Here is a 15,771-nt window from a genome sequence, read left to right on the forward strand (position 1 = left end):
AGCAGACAGAACTATATACTTAGCTCCTGGGAATCAAGCATTGAGATGGGTGCTCAGCCAAGGAACTGAGCGAAATTTGTCCTGTGCTTTTCCTCTTTCCACCCGGCTGTGAAATCCTGACCTTTGCATTCATGACACATACATTCTATGATACTCCTATAACCGTAAGTTCCAGCAGGATCCAGGCAGTAAATTGTTGTAGGAGAATGCACTCAAATATCTTTAGCCACCTTGTAATTGCACGGCTTCTTTTATGAAGAGGGATGAGAGGTGTGATGGCGGAGGGACCCCAAGTGTTTTTTCAGAGTGGGCTTTCTTCCTCTCCTCTCATCAGAAATTAAAATGAAGATTGCCATTGTAACACACATTTAAGATGTAGCCGTGATGCCTGCCAATCAGTTAGATCGTAGGTTTTTTTTTTTTCTTTTGAGGAAAGAAAATAGAACAGTTTATATTGAATGTTTCTAGAATCATTGAGGTTTGTTGGGACTGAAGTCACATAATTTACAGGTTTAGGTAGAACCCATTCTTGTAAAAAAAAAAAGTCTAGATCATTATTGTCTTATCTGATAATCTCTCTTTCACCCTCTATCCACTCTCCATTCTCAATTTTTATTCAGAAATTGTGTGGTGCAGATAGAAGCACCTTGGAAAAGTTTTTATACCTCCTGCCCCAAGTGCAAAGACATACAGAAATAACTACAACCATAAAGTACAACTTTAAGAGATAAAAATGTTGACTTGTTATTCCTGTCATTGACACATGCGTAGCTTACCTATTTCTGCACTATCAGTTACATGGAAATTAAATCTGAATGAGGGGCTGTCCATCTGCTCTTTATAGTGACATCCTGGTCTAAGGGAAGGTATCTTGCAGGTCTGGAGATGAAAGTTAAACATGTTTAGAGATAAGTGTTTTGACATGAATGCTCTTAGAGATGCTGCCTTTGAGTTCATGTTCAACTAAACCTAGGGTCTACTGGAAACTCTAGTTTGGGATCTAAGAACTTTGACTTTGATAAGAATTTAAATAGTAGTCCTGTAAATCCTGATCCATTGTTATGGTTTGGGTTAGGGCACTATGCCCCTCATCCACATGAAAATATAAATTGTTGATCATTTATATTGGTATCTTTCTGGTGCTCCTAGAAATGAGTATGTTCACCTGATTTCAAAAACAACTTCTTAACTTTGTACGTGAGGATTTTAGGGTGGAGTCTATATGCCAGACTTCATTTATATGGAATAGATGGAACCCAGTACATTTGCATGTAGAAAGAACTAATAAAGCATTAAGAATTAGGAATCACAATACTAGCTTCTCTTAAGCATCAAGGTGATTAAAAAGCATTCTGTGTGAATTTTGTTAATGACATAAGTCTTGAGTGAAAATCCCAAATGATGACAAAGTTTTGGAGTATTTCAAGAATATTGACAATGCAATTTGACCATTTGTATGAGTGTGTCTGTTTCTAAAATGTAGAATGTTTTGAAATAGGCCAGAATAAGGAAACCATAAAAGTAGGAGGTCACATTTCTAGATTGCATTTTTGTTTCTCTTTTCAGTTCCCAAATCAGTAGTAATTTGCACAGTCTTTTCTGAAACCTTATACAAGCCAGGCAAGTTTTTATGACCTGCATTCTATGCACATGTGTCTTGGTTATGCATACCGATCTATATATGTGTGCATGCACACTCATTTGTTGTCTAAAAGTGGCCTTGTTTGAATGCTGTTCTAAGGTAAATGAAGCAAACTGCTGTTCAATACATACCTTTTTTCTTCATTTATCCAAAGGGAGTTGTTGCATGCAATGGCAAAAATTTTAATTATTCCAGAATAATAAAAACATTATCTGGCTCTAAATATAACTGATTTTTTTCTCTTTCAGAGACCATTTTAAAGTGACTTTACCTAAGAATGCATTAAAAACTTACCTAATTTAATTAAATATTTTTGTTTGGTCACTTTTAAAGCCACATAACTCATCAGAATGGTTTGCAAGTCTGTCCACATTTTGTGGGGCATGGGATAGGATCTTACTTTCATGGACATCCAGAAATTTGGCATCACGGTAAGGAAGTTAATTTGGGAACTATTTATTGGATGGAATCAGAATAAGGCAGTTTTGCTCCTGATGTTCCTCTAACTTTGAATTCATATGATCATCCTTTTGTGTGCATGCATGTGTGTGTGTGGGGGGGGAGTTACTTAATTGTAACCAGCACATTATTGTGTTACTGGATTAGAGCCCAGCAGTTTCAGTCTCCGAATAGGGTTTATTTTGCTTTTTGTCTTCCCCTGAAGGGTGATGGCTGGAAGGCACAAGGGGTATTTGTCTAGAAAAAGTTACTAAAAACAAAATGCCACTGCGTCATTGTCCCAGCAGCATGCACATATGACTGTTTTCTATTTTTCTTTTTCTACCCCCTTCTCTAACCGCTGACTGTTGTGGTTAAACTTCATTACATCCTACACAGCGTTGACAGCTGATGTATTTAGCAGCATGTACTCTTTAGTGATTTCTAGATTATACCCACCCTTGTATTCCTTCCCTAGAATCTCCTGCTTTTCACTGCCTGGGTGTGCACCCTACAATGAGAAGGCAAGGGTGGGCCAGAAGCAGTGGTTAGGGCAGGAGGCAGTACTATAGAGTGCCCCTCAGGGGGGCTGCACCCCTGGACAGGGACCGAAGGAAAGTTGGACCTTGACCTGTGTGCTTGGGGTCGAAGCAGTCCCTAGAAGAAGTACTGCCTAGAACCCATTCCCTGGAAGATCCCCATGGACCCAGCAGGTCAGAATTCCTTTTGCACCAAAGAGCCCCGCCTGAGGCAGCTCAGGAGTGCAGAAAGAGTGTCTCAGGCGTGTGCCCCACCCTGCATCAACACTCGGAGTTATTTCAAGTCACCTCTCTCCTATTAGCCTCCTGCTTTAATCTGCACCCTAAGGGACTGCCTTCCCTTTGTATCAGTTCCCCAAGATGCCTTTCTCTTTGGGGTGGTGGGCAGGGCCTAGGGCCCAGTGAAGCCAGGAGGCCCGGAAGCAGGCGGCCAGAACGCCGTGGAGGTTGTCTAAAACCCGCAACGGGGGCCCGAGGCACCCCGGCTGCCTCTGGTAGACCTTGGTGCACCCTTCCCAGTGGCCATCCCTTGGTGATGGCCACTACCAGGTTTCTAGAAATCTCCATCCTTCCTCATACCCTAAAAGAAGAAGATTTTTTAAAAAAGACCAAGCTTTTTTTTTGAGCAGTCCTGCCCCTCTAATTCTGTTTTTCTCTTTCTCTCCATTTCTCACTCCCCCTACCCCGTATTTTTTGTTTTGCAGCAAATGACAGCGATCTACTCATGGAGGAGGGAATGACGTTCACCATAGGTCAGTGCCCAAGCTCCCCTTCAGAGAGCAGTGGCTTCCTGGGTGGAAGCAGCAGTGCTGGCCTAGGCCCGGCAGTCCCGTGAAGGAATAATAAAGCCAATCAGTGTAATGAAATAATTCAGATGCATAGCAAATCTGATTAAATAATATCCTTGAGCCCCATCTTCCTAAATCAGATACTTACCGACACATTTAGGAGACGGCAGCCATCCAACTTCTAATTCTGTTACCAGCATAATGTGGTGTTTGTTTTTTTTTGTTTGTTTTGGTTTGGTTTTGGGGTTTTTTTGGTCTTGTTTTGTTTTGGGTCTCCCCCCCCCCACCGTAACACCCAATAACTAGAAGTGATCATGTCCCTTGCTCCTTGTCGGCAAGTGATACGTACTGTCTGGCTGCCCATTCCTGGCTGATCATGTGATTGGTGTCACCACCAAATTCCAATCATCTAAGACCCTAAAGGCATCATATTTCTGACTGTGGTACTTAATGGAGAAGCAATTAACGTGAAATAAGAAAATTGTTATTTGCTGATTAATGAACATTTTAAGCATGTTTTAAAAATTCAAATATTTTTAAAAACTGACTGGTATTTATAAGAGGGACTGGTGTTTGGGTGGTTATTATCCACGGGGTCCTAATTAAGGCTTGATTAAAATGCCCTTTTTTCCTCAAAAAAATTACGAACAGGCAACTTCATACATTTTTGAATGCGGTCGTGTTTGCTCTTCCTACTGTTTAGTTTGCAGTATACTATGTAAGCAACATCAATTATCAGCCCTTGTGAGATGACAACAGGAACCCGTGGGGGAAGCACTTGGGGGGAGGGGAGGAGGACCTTCTTATTCTCTTTTTTCATAATCAGCCGAAACAATATTTGACAAGAATCTGATTAGATCCCTGCAGTAAATATTTTCCCTCTTACAGAGCCAATCATAACCGAGGGATCCCCTGAATTTAAAGTCCTGGAAGATGCCTGGACTGTGGTCTCCCTGGACAATCAAAGGTGTTTGCTTTCTGTGTCACTGCTTTTAAAATGATATGGGAAGGGAAGGTTGGTCCGACGGCTCGCGCGCTCTGCTCTTCCCCGACCCGCCGACTCGCGCGCCTTCTGACCGCTGCGGTGTGTGTTTCAGGTCCGCCCAGTTCGAGCACACAGTTCTCATCACGTCGGGGGGCGTGCAGATCCTGACCAAACTGCCCCAGGAGGCCTGAGGAGCCGCCCGAGGGTCGCAGAGGCCGGGTGCTTTTTTTCCTAAATTGCTGAAATCCAGCTGGAGAACTTTTAGAAGACACAGGCGAACCGGAGATCACGCAGTAACCAACCTAGCTTCTAGGCTTGGAAAAACCCGGTGGGGATTGGGGGCAGTTGGGAACTCAGATCTCAAGCTCTGCCTTGGCTGCACGGCTTCGGGGGGGACCGCGGCTCGGCTTCCCACCGCGGGAAGCGATTCTGGGGGAGGGGGAATGGGGATTCTCTTGTTTAGAAGATGAGGGATTTCTAGAGATGCATGGTTTTCTCTTTTCCTTGTCTTGACTGCCCAAGTAAAAAGCTTTCCCCTCCTAAGCCCATTGTGTCTGTGGTCCTTCGTCTCCGACAGTTACTAGAGGGAGAGGGTAGATGGTTAATTTTTGATTCTCTGAACTTTTCACATGGGCGCATGGGGGAAAGAATGAGGCTAGATGTTAGCTGGGAATTTTTTAAAAGTCTCTTCTTCCCCCCTTGTGAATCCCACATTGGCACCAGCCCTTCCAGTTCTTTTCCCTTCATAGCTGCTTTGTGATGAAAAGATTAGCCCACAAACGGTGGGGTTGGTTACAAATATTTCCTTGCCTGTGAACCGTGGGTCTGGCCTCTACAGTGTTTTATCAGTCCACAAACAGGACCTTCCTGGTCCCCTGTGGCTCCTCCTCACACCTCTCATCCTGCCCCAAGCAGCCATCCCTGAGGTTACTTTTGAGGGACCCTCTCACCCCTCCATCACACACACACACACACACACACACACACACACACACGACCGTCTGTTGCACTAGAAATTAGAACATTGGCCCCACCAGTCCAGGTGTGAACAGTGTCCAGCTGGTCTAGCTCCTAAGCTGACCTCTCCCCATATTGGCCCCCTTTGAACTGCGCTCTCCTCCTGGAGACCCAGAGGATTCTAGCAGGGGAAGATATGGAAACTTCGGAGGGCAAGAGCCAGGTTAACTGGGATTGGAACTGGCAAGCCTGCAGCTCCACCTGCTTCGGAAGCAGAAAATCCAAGCACCCACATTCTGCATTTCCCAAAGGCCCATTTCTGATCAGAATACCCTCCCTTCCTTAGCACGCACTACCCACTCCCCCCCAGCACCTGTTCACACCTGGGCTCAGGTGAAGAGGTGCTGGGTGTCTAGTAGGCCACATAGAGAATAGCCCCCCTCTGGCTATAGTTTTAGGAACAAGTTTGGTGAGGGTGTCCGGGCAGCCAGGGGTTGTGCTAACTTTTGTTTCTACTGAAGCGGGTTTTGCAAAGTTGCCGCCCACTAAATATAGCTTGGGCTGGAGTGCACCAAGGAAATGCAAGCACCTGTAGTTGCCATGACAGGTGGTCAATGTGATCAGGACCCAGGAGACACTCTGTGTCTTTGTGACACAGAGTGGTGGGAGAAGAGATAGGAAACAGGTCAGTAAGTACACTTGGAAAAGTGGCTAGTTCAAGCTTTTCCCAGAACTCAGATTCTCCTGGGCACCTTCCAACCCTTCCAGCTCCCTTTCTCTGCACCCAGGGATGGAGAATTTGGACAGAGGTGATTCCAATTCAAGTGGATCTGAGAGCTGGAAAAGGCGAGGGAAGGGCTGAAGATTTACAAGGACCATAGAAAAACTTTTCGGGGTGCTTGAGACATTGGCCAAGCAAAGGCCTGGAGACTGACTACTGCTCCTGAACAATCCGATTCTCTGGGAAGGAACCTGGCCCAGATGGCCTTGGGAGAGGTTTGCCAGATAATGATTTCACTTCTCTCCTAGAGCAATCAGATTGCAACGTTAGCCACTTATCTTATCTAAGGATCAGTTTACTCCAAGTTCCCCAAGAATAATTTTATTAGGACCACAGGATTTTACCAACCACTGGGATAACATGCTGTTTGTGCAGCAATTATTCTGAGGTGGAAGTATTTATGGGACAGGTTTATAATCCTATTTATTAAAGTAACTAGTTTAAGCCTGGTTTAAACATTATACCCACATATATGCATATATACCAGCACCAGCCAATATCAGCTCCGTAGGAAACAAACTTGATTTAGAACAAACTCCGTTTAACATGCTTTGAAGTTGAAATTAGAAAGCAGATTTTAAAAAATACCGTGTGCACCACCACCACCACGACCACCACCTTCCAGCTGAACTGGCCCCACACCTCACCCGGGGACACCGGGATTCCAGCTCAGGCGTGGATACTGCTAACACCACCGGACTCGGGTCCTGCGGTGTCTCCCACAGGTTCTACTCCGAATCCGGGCTCTCTGGATAAATGTGAGGGTTGGGACAGGCAAAGATCTAAGCAAACCAACGTTCCAGAACAGGTGTCGTCTTAGCAGTGGGGATGGGTGGGAGGGATCCACTCGGGGCTCACAGAATGGAGATAAGATCGCAGGCTGCGAAGCTACTCAAGGCCCGGTGTCTCAACGCCCGAGGGCCCCGGCTCAGCCGCCCTTCCCCGGACCTGCTTCTCTGGGGCTAAGAAATAATTCCCGAGTGTAGACACTCCCTCGCCCACACATAATGCATTTCTAAAATAAACAAGGCTCTGAAACCATTTCCTGAGGGGGCGCGTGCGGGTCCTTTGTTCCACGGAGCCAGCCCGGTCCCCTGCGCTGGAAAGGCTTGGATTCCCCCTCCCAGATGTGGACAGAGAGCCCTGTAGACGGTCGCGACCCGTCGCCGCCTCTCTCCCCTTCCCCCACCCTACAGTTCTCTGGAATAAACTGGCCCATGGGCCGCCCAGCCGTCGGGTTTCCTCACGTACAGCGCTGAGCTCTAGAAGTCAACAGCCACTTCCCTCGGCCCCAACCCCGACCCGGCGCCAGCCGCGGCGGTCACTTACGTGGGCAGGGCCCGCTAGAGGTGCGCGCAAGAGACCAGGGGCCCGGGCGGCATCCGTGCTGCTGTGCAGGGCGCACCGCACCACACCGCACTCCACACCCCGAAACAGGCGCTAGGAAGGAGCAATTAAAACCACAAGTGCAACACGGAAATCAAGAGGAGTGGAGCGGCTCCGGGAGTAGTCTGGTGGCGGAGTCATTAGCTGGTTGTTGCTACAAAGCATCACCCTGTGGTTGGGTGATTAAGGAAAAAAAGTCTTTTTAAAACGTTGGCAAGCCAGTTACTGGTTTGAAGGATTTTTTGTTTTGTTTTGCTTTTGTTTTTCCTTTTGCTCCAACCACGCTGCCTGAAATATTGCTACCCCCGATATCATGCCCTTAAACCAAAGGCGAGGAATTCCGCGGGCAGCTGCTGAGGCTACAGAAGTTAAAAAAGAGAGAAGCCCCTTCCACTAATATCTGTAACGACAGCACCGATGTAATTTGTTTTGAATGTTCATTTTTATTGGTGTTCCCTCTGCCAAAATGTGCTTGATTACAGAGGTTTGTCCTGTGATCAGTGCGCACTCCAGACAGGGGAAGGTGCATCGCCGAAGGTTCAGCTCAGGCCAGATCAAATCCCGGGCTGTTTAACGCTGAAAGGCTGCATGTTGCTATTAGTGTTAAATATATGGCTAATTATGCGTATGAAAATTAAACATCAGTGTTATGCTAATGGGGCGCCTTCAGCTGCGGATCCGAGCACTTGAGACTACCATTTAATCAAATGAATCAGTAACTAATACATCTGCACGTGTGAACTTTCACAAGATCATTTCCCCGTTCCCATCACACCGCTAAATTATGAAAGAAATAATTATCAACACTTTCTAATTACCTAACAAAGTAATTTGGGATTCACGGTGGGGCTGGCGGGATGGGGAACCAACAGCCCCTCGCAGACAGCGTGGTGCGCGCCACGCCTCGTGGGGGTGGCTGTGTGGTGGCGGCGGCGGGGGGCTTTTGTGCGCTTTTCTGTACCTAGCGCCCCAGAAGATAGAAGGCGCCGTGGCAGCTTTTGCCAGCCCTGCCCCCAGGCCCAGTGGAGCCCGCTTTGGCCACTGGAGATGAGGAGGATCCTGGGCGACAATGAGAGACGAGTCTGTAACCAGATCTACAAGCCTACCACCGGCCCGGTTTTGCCGCGGGTTTCGGTGGTCCGCAGGACTCCCAGATCCCGGGTACTCTTGCCAGACCCCAGGAGGCCGGAAAATGACCCCCTGGTATCCGAGGCTCAAGCCAAACTGAGCCCGCCGGCCCCTCGGCTCCACTCTGCGCCGCGCCCTTGGGGCAAGTGAGTCCAGGGCGTTCGGCGCAGAGGGAGTGGAGGGGAGGGGGAGGCGGAGGAAGGTTGGGAGGGAAAGAGGGAGTGTGTGTTGGGGGGAGGGGCGGTGCGGCCGCCTTTCCTGGGAGGAGAAGCGCGGGTTCCTGGCTCTTCGCGCGCTCTGCTTTAATCAGACCGGTGCAGCCTCGAGCTGGAGTGGCCAGCTGGGCCTGGAGCAATGCGAGCGGGCCCCAGGGAGCGGCGGCGGCGGCGCGGCGGCCGAGTGAGTGAGTTCGCCTGGAGGGCCCCAAACCCGACCCCAGGGATGTGGCAGAGCGGACCCAGGCCAGGGAGGCGCCGCCAAGGAGAGCGCTGCGCTAGGCACACGACTCTCGGGAGGACAGCGCCCTGTTGGCCGCCTCTGGTGCCCACCCCCGACCCCCGCAGTGTGCGACTTCGCGCTCCGAGGCCGCGGCCGGGGCTCCAGAGCCGCCCTAGCTGAGCGCCGGACCTGGTGACGGCGGCTTGGAGAAGCGGTGCCCCTGTCCCGGTGTTGGGGGCGGGCGGAGGGTGGGGACAGTAGTGGGGGGAGGGCGGCTGCGCCGAGTCGCTGGTGGGTTTTTGGGAAGTAAGGCGCGCTGGGGAGGCGGGAGGCTGAAGAGCCACGGGCCGCTGAGGTCCCCGCGCGGGCGCTGCAGCCCATTGTGCGCTCCACACGGCGCGCTCTGTTGCAGAGGAGCCCCGGCCGGGAAGTGTGGACGCGTTTCTCCCGAGGCCGGGCCGCCTCGCCCGCTCTAGTCCAGCGGAGCCGGAGCGCCTCGGACCAATCCCCGGTGATTATGCAAGACAGCGGACCAATCAGCTCCGCCAGCTCATGAATATTTATGACCTTGGCTGAGTCAAAGCTTTGAAGCGAGTTTGGGGAGCTCGGCAGCATCATGCTTAGACTTTTCAAAGAGACAAACTCCATTTTCTTATGAATGGAAAGTGAAAACCCCTGTTCCGCTTAAATTGGGTTCCTTCCTGTCCTGAGAAACACAGAGACCCCCAAAAGGGAAGCAGAGGAGAGAGAGAGACCCACACCCAGACCCCGCGAGAAGAGATGACCATGACCACCATGCCAGAAAGTCTCAACAGCCCCGTGTCGGGCAAGGCGGTGTTTATGGAGTTTGGGCCACCCAACCAGCAAATGTCTCCTTCTCCCATGTCCCACGGGCACTACTCCATGCACTGTTTACACTCGGCGGGCCATTCGCAGCCCGACGGCGCCTACAGCTCGGCCTCGTCTTTCTCCCGACCGCTGGGCTACCCCTACGTCAACTCGGTCAGCAGCCACGCGTCCAGCCCCTACATCAGTTCGGTGCAGTCCTACCCCGGCAGCGCCAGCCTCGCCCAGAGCCGCCTGGAGGACCCAGGTACGTGCGCCTGCCAGGGAGAGGGAGAGGAAAGGGTACGAAGGGAGAGAGGGACAGAAGGAGGGAGGAAGGGAGGGGGGAGGAAGAGAGAGAGAGAGGAGGGAGAGGGGGAGAGAGAGGTGGGGGTGGGGAGGACGCCGGAGCAATGGAGGTTTCGGGTATCAATCTATGTATGGATCCTTGTCACAGCAAAGAAAAAAAAATTTTTTTAAATTCCACCCAACTCGCAACTATCCAGCAAAGGATAAATCCGAGAGCGTCCCCTGGCACTGTCTAGGCCTCTGGCCCGCTCTGTGCGCCGAGCACACAATGCCCCTTTGGAAAACAGAAACCCACATGTGCACGTATTAGTCTCAGTAATTATTTATTGCGTAGCGCTATAAACAATGTATGCAATTAAGGGTAATTAAACCTCAGCTACCGCGTGCAAAAATAGCAAACTTTCTCTGCAAAGGCAGGAACTGCACGCCTGGGAACTGCCCCAGTCCGCCTGCAGCGGCCCGGTCCGGCCCTCGGACTTTACGGGACACTTCCCTGGCTTTCGGAGTTTCTTGAGCGTTCTCTCTCGGCCCAGCCTCTGTCATCCCTCGGTTGCCACTCACCCTCGGCTCCCCGCACTGAAGGCTGTCCCTGCATTAACAGCAGCCCCCCGCTTCTGCTGTCCCTCCAGGGGCTGACTCCGAGAAGAGCACGGTGGTGGAAGGCGGTGAAGTGCGCTTCAATGGCAAGGGGAAAAAGATCCGCAAACCCAGGACGATTTATTCCAGTTTGCAGTTGCAGGCTTTGAACCGGAGGTTCCAGCAAACTCAGTACCTAGCTCTGCCCGAGAGGGCGGAGCTCGCGGCCTCCTTGGGACTCACGCAGACGCAGGTACCTTGCCGCTGCCCCTCTGCCAAGCGGGCTTCCCGCGGTCGGCCTGCGCCCGGAGCTTCATTTCTCGCTCTCTGGGCCTCAGGGTTGGAGACGTGTGTGTGTGTGTGTGTGTGTGTGTGTGTGTGTGTGTGTGTGTGTGTGTGTGTGTGTGTGTGTGTGTGTGTGTGTGTGTGTGTGTGTGTGTGTGTGTGTGTGTGTGTGTGTGTGTGTGTGTGTGTGTGTGTGTGTGTGTGTGTGTGTCCGTCCGTCCCACCCCTGGCTCTCCCTGCGTCTCTCCTTCCTCCCTAGTTCTCTCTGCCCTGGCTCTGTCGCTGCACTCTACTCCGCGCTGCCTGCCGCCCGGCCCTCACTCTCTGGACAATCTGATTAGGGCGCAGAAGGATTTCCCTAGACGTTTTGTTTGGGGACTCTGAGGTCACACGTGCCCGAACAACTGGAACAATAGACGCTGGGCTTAATCCCTTCTTTGCCTTTGAAGTGTGTGGCTAATCACTCAGGGCCTGGGCCGAGCCTCAGTCTCCCTCCTCCTCCTTCTCATCGGGTTGGGGTAAGGGGAAGTCCTTTCCTCCGCCTTCTCACCTCCCCAGTCCCAGACCCTGGAGGAGGATTGCTCTAAGACTCTGGGGGAGCCCATGGGCTTTCTGATCAGGACTGGCGCGGGTTTCCAACGTCTGGGCCGGGATTTGGAGCAGAGCTGGGGAGAGCAAACAGACACTAAGGAAAGGTTGATGTAAGTCCAAATGAAAAGTTTAACAAAACCTTTTGGCCTCCTCAGTCAGCCCCCAACTCAAGGGCAGAAAGGATGGAGCAAAGAGAAAGCAGGTGGCATTGCAAATAAATTTCCTCCACTCCTTTCCTCCACTCGGTTCTTTTATTGATGTTCACATTGGACTTGAAGACTCGATGTTGTGCAGGCGCTGCTTCTTCCCCCAGACGATTGCCAGGGTCGCGCTGAGTCCCTGACAAACGAAGGCCTGGATCCCCACTAACTCCTCACCACCACGCCCCCTTGGCTCTCTGCGAGCTGGCCCCTGCGGGCCACCGGCGGCTGGCAGCCCGGCCTCCGAGGCTTTGGTTCTTATAGGTGGTGGTGGGGCTCTGCTCCTCCAGCAGGGAGCTGCCCAGTCGCGCAGGGCGGCGAGGGGAATCCTTTCTCCCCTGTCCCACGGCCCCCTTACCTCCCCGAAGACCACGGTAGGCACAATGGACCTAGCCGAGTCACATTATTGTCCGCTCTTGCAGGTCAAGATCTGGTTCCAGAACAAGCGTTCCAAGTTCAAGAAACTGATGAAGCAGGGCGGGGCGGCTCTGGAGGGTAGCGCGCTGGCCAACGGCCGGGCGCTGTCTGCCGGCTCCCCACCAGTGCCGCCCGGCTGGAACCCCAACTCTTCATCTGGGAAGGGCTCGGGCGGCAGCGCCGGTTCCTACATCCCCAGCTACACGTCGTGGTACCCCTCGGCGCACCAAGAAGCTATGCAGCAACCCCAACTCATGTGAGGTTGCCCGCCCGCACCCTCCCGCCTCCTTCCCGTCTCCCCCACCCTGGCCCGGGCCCCACCCGCCTCCCGGTCCAACCACCCTGTCCGCAAGCCCTGGGCCTGGAGAGGGGCCCAGGGGCAAAGAAGAAGGAACAGCGAAGGCAGGACGCCCGCCATCTCCTTGGAGTCCCGCGCGGTCTGGACCGGCGACTTCCCGGCGCCCACGCCCTCGCCCTCGCCCCGGCCTAGGCCGCGCGGTGACAGCAGACAGCGGCCTCCGAACGCAGGCACAACCTCCCGAGACAGCCAGAGCTGCAAGACGAGCCAGCCGGACCCGACTCGCCGACCCTCAGCTGTGTGGGACTACCAGGAAAAAACAAAACAAAACAAAACAAAAAAAAACACCCACAAAAAAAACAATGTAGAAAAAGCAAAAGCTTTTTTTTTCTGTTCTGTCTGTCTCTTGTCTCCTTTCGCTCTGTATCTGTGCGCTGATGAAGTCGAGGTCCTCGTCTGTCCGCTGTCCTCACTCTGCGGCCTCTGAAAAAAGTCACCAGGTCGGAAGAGGCTCGGGCCGCCGGGCCGCCCAGCTCCACATGCTGGGACGTTTTGTCCTTTCGGACCTTCTCCTGGGCCTGCCTAACCATCTGGGTAGCTCGTTCGGGAATTGGGGGAAATTGGAGGGAGGGGGCTTTATTTATTAAGAAATGGACTTCGCCTGAGGGTGAATGTTGGCCACTTCGCAGTTCTGTGGAGCGCAAGGAGCGCATGGTCCAAAAGTACCGATTACTTCAAACGCACTCGGAAAACCGAATAAGGAGGACCTGGTGATTTTTAACTTATACGGTAACTTTTGTACTTCGCTGGTATGGAGAGGTTGGAACCTAATGCTTTGCATTTTTACATGTTCTGCATTATTTTTAAAAGAAAAAAAAAGAGAAATGAAGCCAACACAATATTCTCATGGGGGGGGCGGGGAAGACTTGGTCGCTTTGCCCGGACAAGAAGGAAGATCCTAATTCCCTCCTCTGGAAGCTTGAGAGAGGACCGATGGGCAGTGAAGAAAAAACAGGCAAGCATAAACGAGTGCCCTAAAGCCAGTGAGCTTTAAAGTAAGACAAAAGCAGCACTAATCCTCAGAGGCTCGACCACAGAATAACGCCAGGCAGCACCCTGGCCGCCCAGTCTCCAGTGCAGGATCTAATCGCTGTACATATTATTATTGTTGTTAATTATTATTGTTATTATTATTGTTCCGTAAACATGTTGCACAAGCTTAGCTTTTTTCCGTTCTGTTGTGTGTGGCTGTAAAACCTGATGCTTTGTGAAATGAGAATCTTGACATTTTACTTGTGAAATTTGGAAAATGTGATCAATTGAAATCAACCGTGTTTTGTGTTCTCTATGTCAAAGTTTAGTTTTATATTGAGAATGTTAACTTATTGCTTTGTATCTTGGAAAAAAAGAACTTTGTAAATAAGTTATAAAGTTTCTTTGAGACAGTAAAATTATGGTTTCGAGAAAGAACTGCTGTCTGGTGTGCTGTGTGAGGGGGTGCTGTGGGCTGGGCCCGGGCCTCCACCTCTGGGACAGATAACGCAGAGGTAGGGACTCCTGGCTCCGGACATACCAGAATAAAGGGGAAGGCCCTCCCTAGACGTTAGGACCATTCATCTTGCTCTGCTTCTGGCCCCCAAGGGGTCTGATCCCTACCTGGGTTGGAAGGGTGGGCAGCGACTGTCTGGCAAGGGTCCTTGGTGGGGGGGATCAGGAACAGGTGCTGTGTGACAGAGCGGGGTCTCAGGAACCAAAGGGACTGTGAAGGCTGGCTGAGAGGAGATGAATGCAGAGCTCAAGGGCAACCAGTATGGGAGACTTGAGTGCCACCCCACACCCAGTTACCTCGCCGGAAGCCTAGAAGACTGAAAGCAGAGACGCTAGGCTTTGCCCCCTCGCCATCGCGGCGATCTGGCCTTCCGGCTTTTGCTTGCCTCCAGGGCGCTCGATCCCCACACGGAAAAGACGCGGCCAGACACCGGAAAGGGGCCGGAAGGACTCCTCTGTTGGGCTTCACCTGGTCAATCAGTGAGCTCCGGGGGACAGTCCCAAGGCGCCACCTGGGCCCCTCCACAGTCACCCTCACCCGTCGGGCCCATCCACAACGAGAAGCCCCTTCCCTCCTAATGATCCCCAGCTTCTCTCCGCGCCTCAGATGGAAATGCCAAGGGAAGGGCTGGAGGGCTCCGCTGACTCCTTGGAACCCAGGAGCTGGCCGAGTCAAGACCCCCCACCCTAGCCCGACAGTCCTGAGGCCAGGACAGTAAGAGGGCACCTCCAGTGGAACCCTCCGATGAATTCTCTCCAGGAGAAAGTGGACTTCGAGCAACTAGAACCAGCCTGGCTCCCTCCACCCGGTGGCCCGGAGTCTCACCCCAACCTCAACCCCAGACCCCACAGCCGAGCCGAGGAAGCTCAGGGAAGCTGCGGGGCCCCGTCGGGCTGCTTTGAGTGATTCCCGCTTCCCTCGCACTCGCCTTGTGACACTGCTTCCTGCGGGCTGGCCCTCCGCCTTTGGGGGGCCCTTTGCAGCGCGGTGGGGAGCAAAGCGGGGAAGGCAGTGATCTGTGTTGTGACAAGCACCCATTTTTCAATTGGTGCTGGTTAAAGAGCAGATGCTCCAGGCTCTTCTGACGCCCTTTGGGAAGGGGAGGGGAAGTGGTGGAGGGGCGGTGATGGAGGGAGCCGGGGAAATAGTGGGGGATGGAGCCAGGGACCTCGAGGCCCCATCAGGGCCTGGGATTGGGGCTTTTCCTCTCCCGCAGGTCTCCAGAACCCGGAACGCAAATGGGGGAGATCATTAGCGGGAGCGGACGGGCCTCAAAGCTGAGAGGGAACAGGATTTCCCAGGCTGGGTTCGGCTGCCGCCCGGGTAGGGACCTTCAGGGATTTGGTTTTCCCTGGAGATGTGACTTTGCTAGAGGGGAGGTTTTGGTGGGTTGCTCTTACTCATCCAACTCCGGTGCTGCAGCCAGGGCCCAGCGCCTGAAGCCACAGGCAAAATCTGCTTGGTCAAGCGGATTTTAATATTTTGAGATATCAGCTTATACTAATTTAATAATCTCTTGCTAACAGTTCAAATAGAGAAATTATTAGTTTTAGCTCAACGAAGGCGGTCTTTAGTTAGGCTCTATTATAATTATAAGCGGTTGCACTTTTAAAAAATGTTAATCTCAATATAGGCCTAA

The 15,771-nt window shown here is 51.8% G+C and overlaps 2 protein-coding genes across 7 annotated transcripts in view; both read left to right on the forward strand.

Annotated features, from left to right (window-relative positions):
* The window catches only part of METAP1D (methionyl aminopeptidase type 1D, mitochondrial), an 83,991-nt gene extending 79,065 nt beyond the window's left edge, over positions 1-4,926 (forward strand). For 3 of the 4 annotated variants that reach the window (XM_027590460.1, XM_027590462.1, XM_027590461.1), the window contains exons 7-10: positions 1,976-2,073; positions 3,324-3,371; positions 4,296-4,374; positions 4,505-4,926. In XM_027590460.1, coding sequence (XP_027446261.1) covers positions 1,976-2,073; positions 3,324-3,371; positions 4,296-4,374; positions 4,505-4,583 — 304 coding nt within the window. In that variant the 3' untranslated portion in view covers positions 4,584-4,926. The remainder of the gene's footprint in view (positions 1-1,975; positions 2,074-3,323; positions 3,372-4,295; positions 4,375-4,504) is intronic. The other variant, XM_027590463.1, reaches the window with a different exon arrangement.
* A 3,980-nt stretch (positions 4,927-8,906) lies between these two features.
* DLX1 (distal-less homeobox 1) lies at positions 8,907-14,039 on the forward strand. Of its 3 annotated transcripts, none has more exons than XM_035726771.1 (4): positions 8,907-9,043; positions 9,495-10,175; positions 10,846-11,045; positions 12,291-14,039. In XM_035726771.1, exons 2-4 carry the CDS (start codon positions 9,863-9,865, stop codon positions 12,543-12,545), a joined length of 768 nt encoding a protein of 255 aa, XP_035582664.1. In that variant the 5' UTR covers positions 8,907-9,043; positions 9,495-9,862; the 3' UTR covers positions 12,546-14,039. The 3 variants fall into 3 exon arrangements, with proteins under 3 accessions (XP_035582664.1, XP_035582665.1, XP_035582666.1); XM_035726772.1 differs by having other exon boundaries at positions 8,953-9,047; XM_035726773.1 differs by lacking the exon at positions 8,907-9,043 and having other exon boundaries at positions 9,443-10,175.
* Positions 14,040-15,771: the final 1,732 nt, after the last annotated feature.

The sequence above is a fragment of the Zalophus californianus genome, chromosome 3, assembly GCF_009762305.2.
Source record: "Zalophus californianus isolate mZalCal1 chromosome 3, mZalCal1.pri.v2, whole genome shotgun sequence".
Classification (NCBI taxonomy): Eukaryota; Metazoa; Chordata; class Mammalia; order Carnivora; family Otariidae; genus Zalophus; species Zalophus californianus.

Excerpts from the sequence above, each read along its gene's own strand:
- DLX1 (XM_035726771.1), top strand. The coding sequence starts at position 9,863 with ATGACCATGACCACCATGCCAGAAAGTCTCAACAGCCCCGTGTCGGGC. Across the intron at positions 10,176-10,845 it reads GAGCCGCCTGGAGGACCCAG|GGGCTGACTCCGAGAAGAGC; the intron begins GTACGTGCGCCT and ends CTGTCCCTCCAG. Across the intron at positions 11,046-12,290 it reads TGGGACTCACGCAGACGCAG|GTCAAGATCTGGTTCCAGAA; the intron begins GTACCTTGCCGC and ends CCGCTCTTGCAG.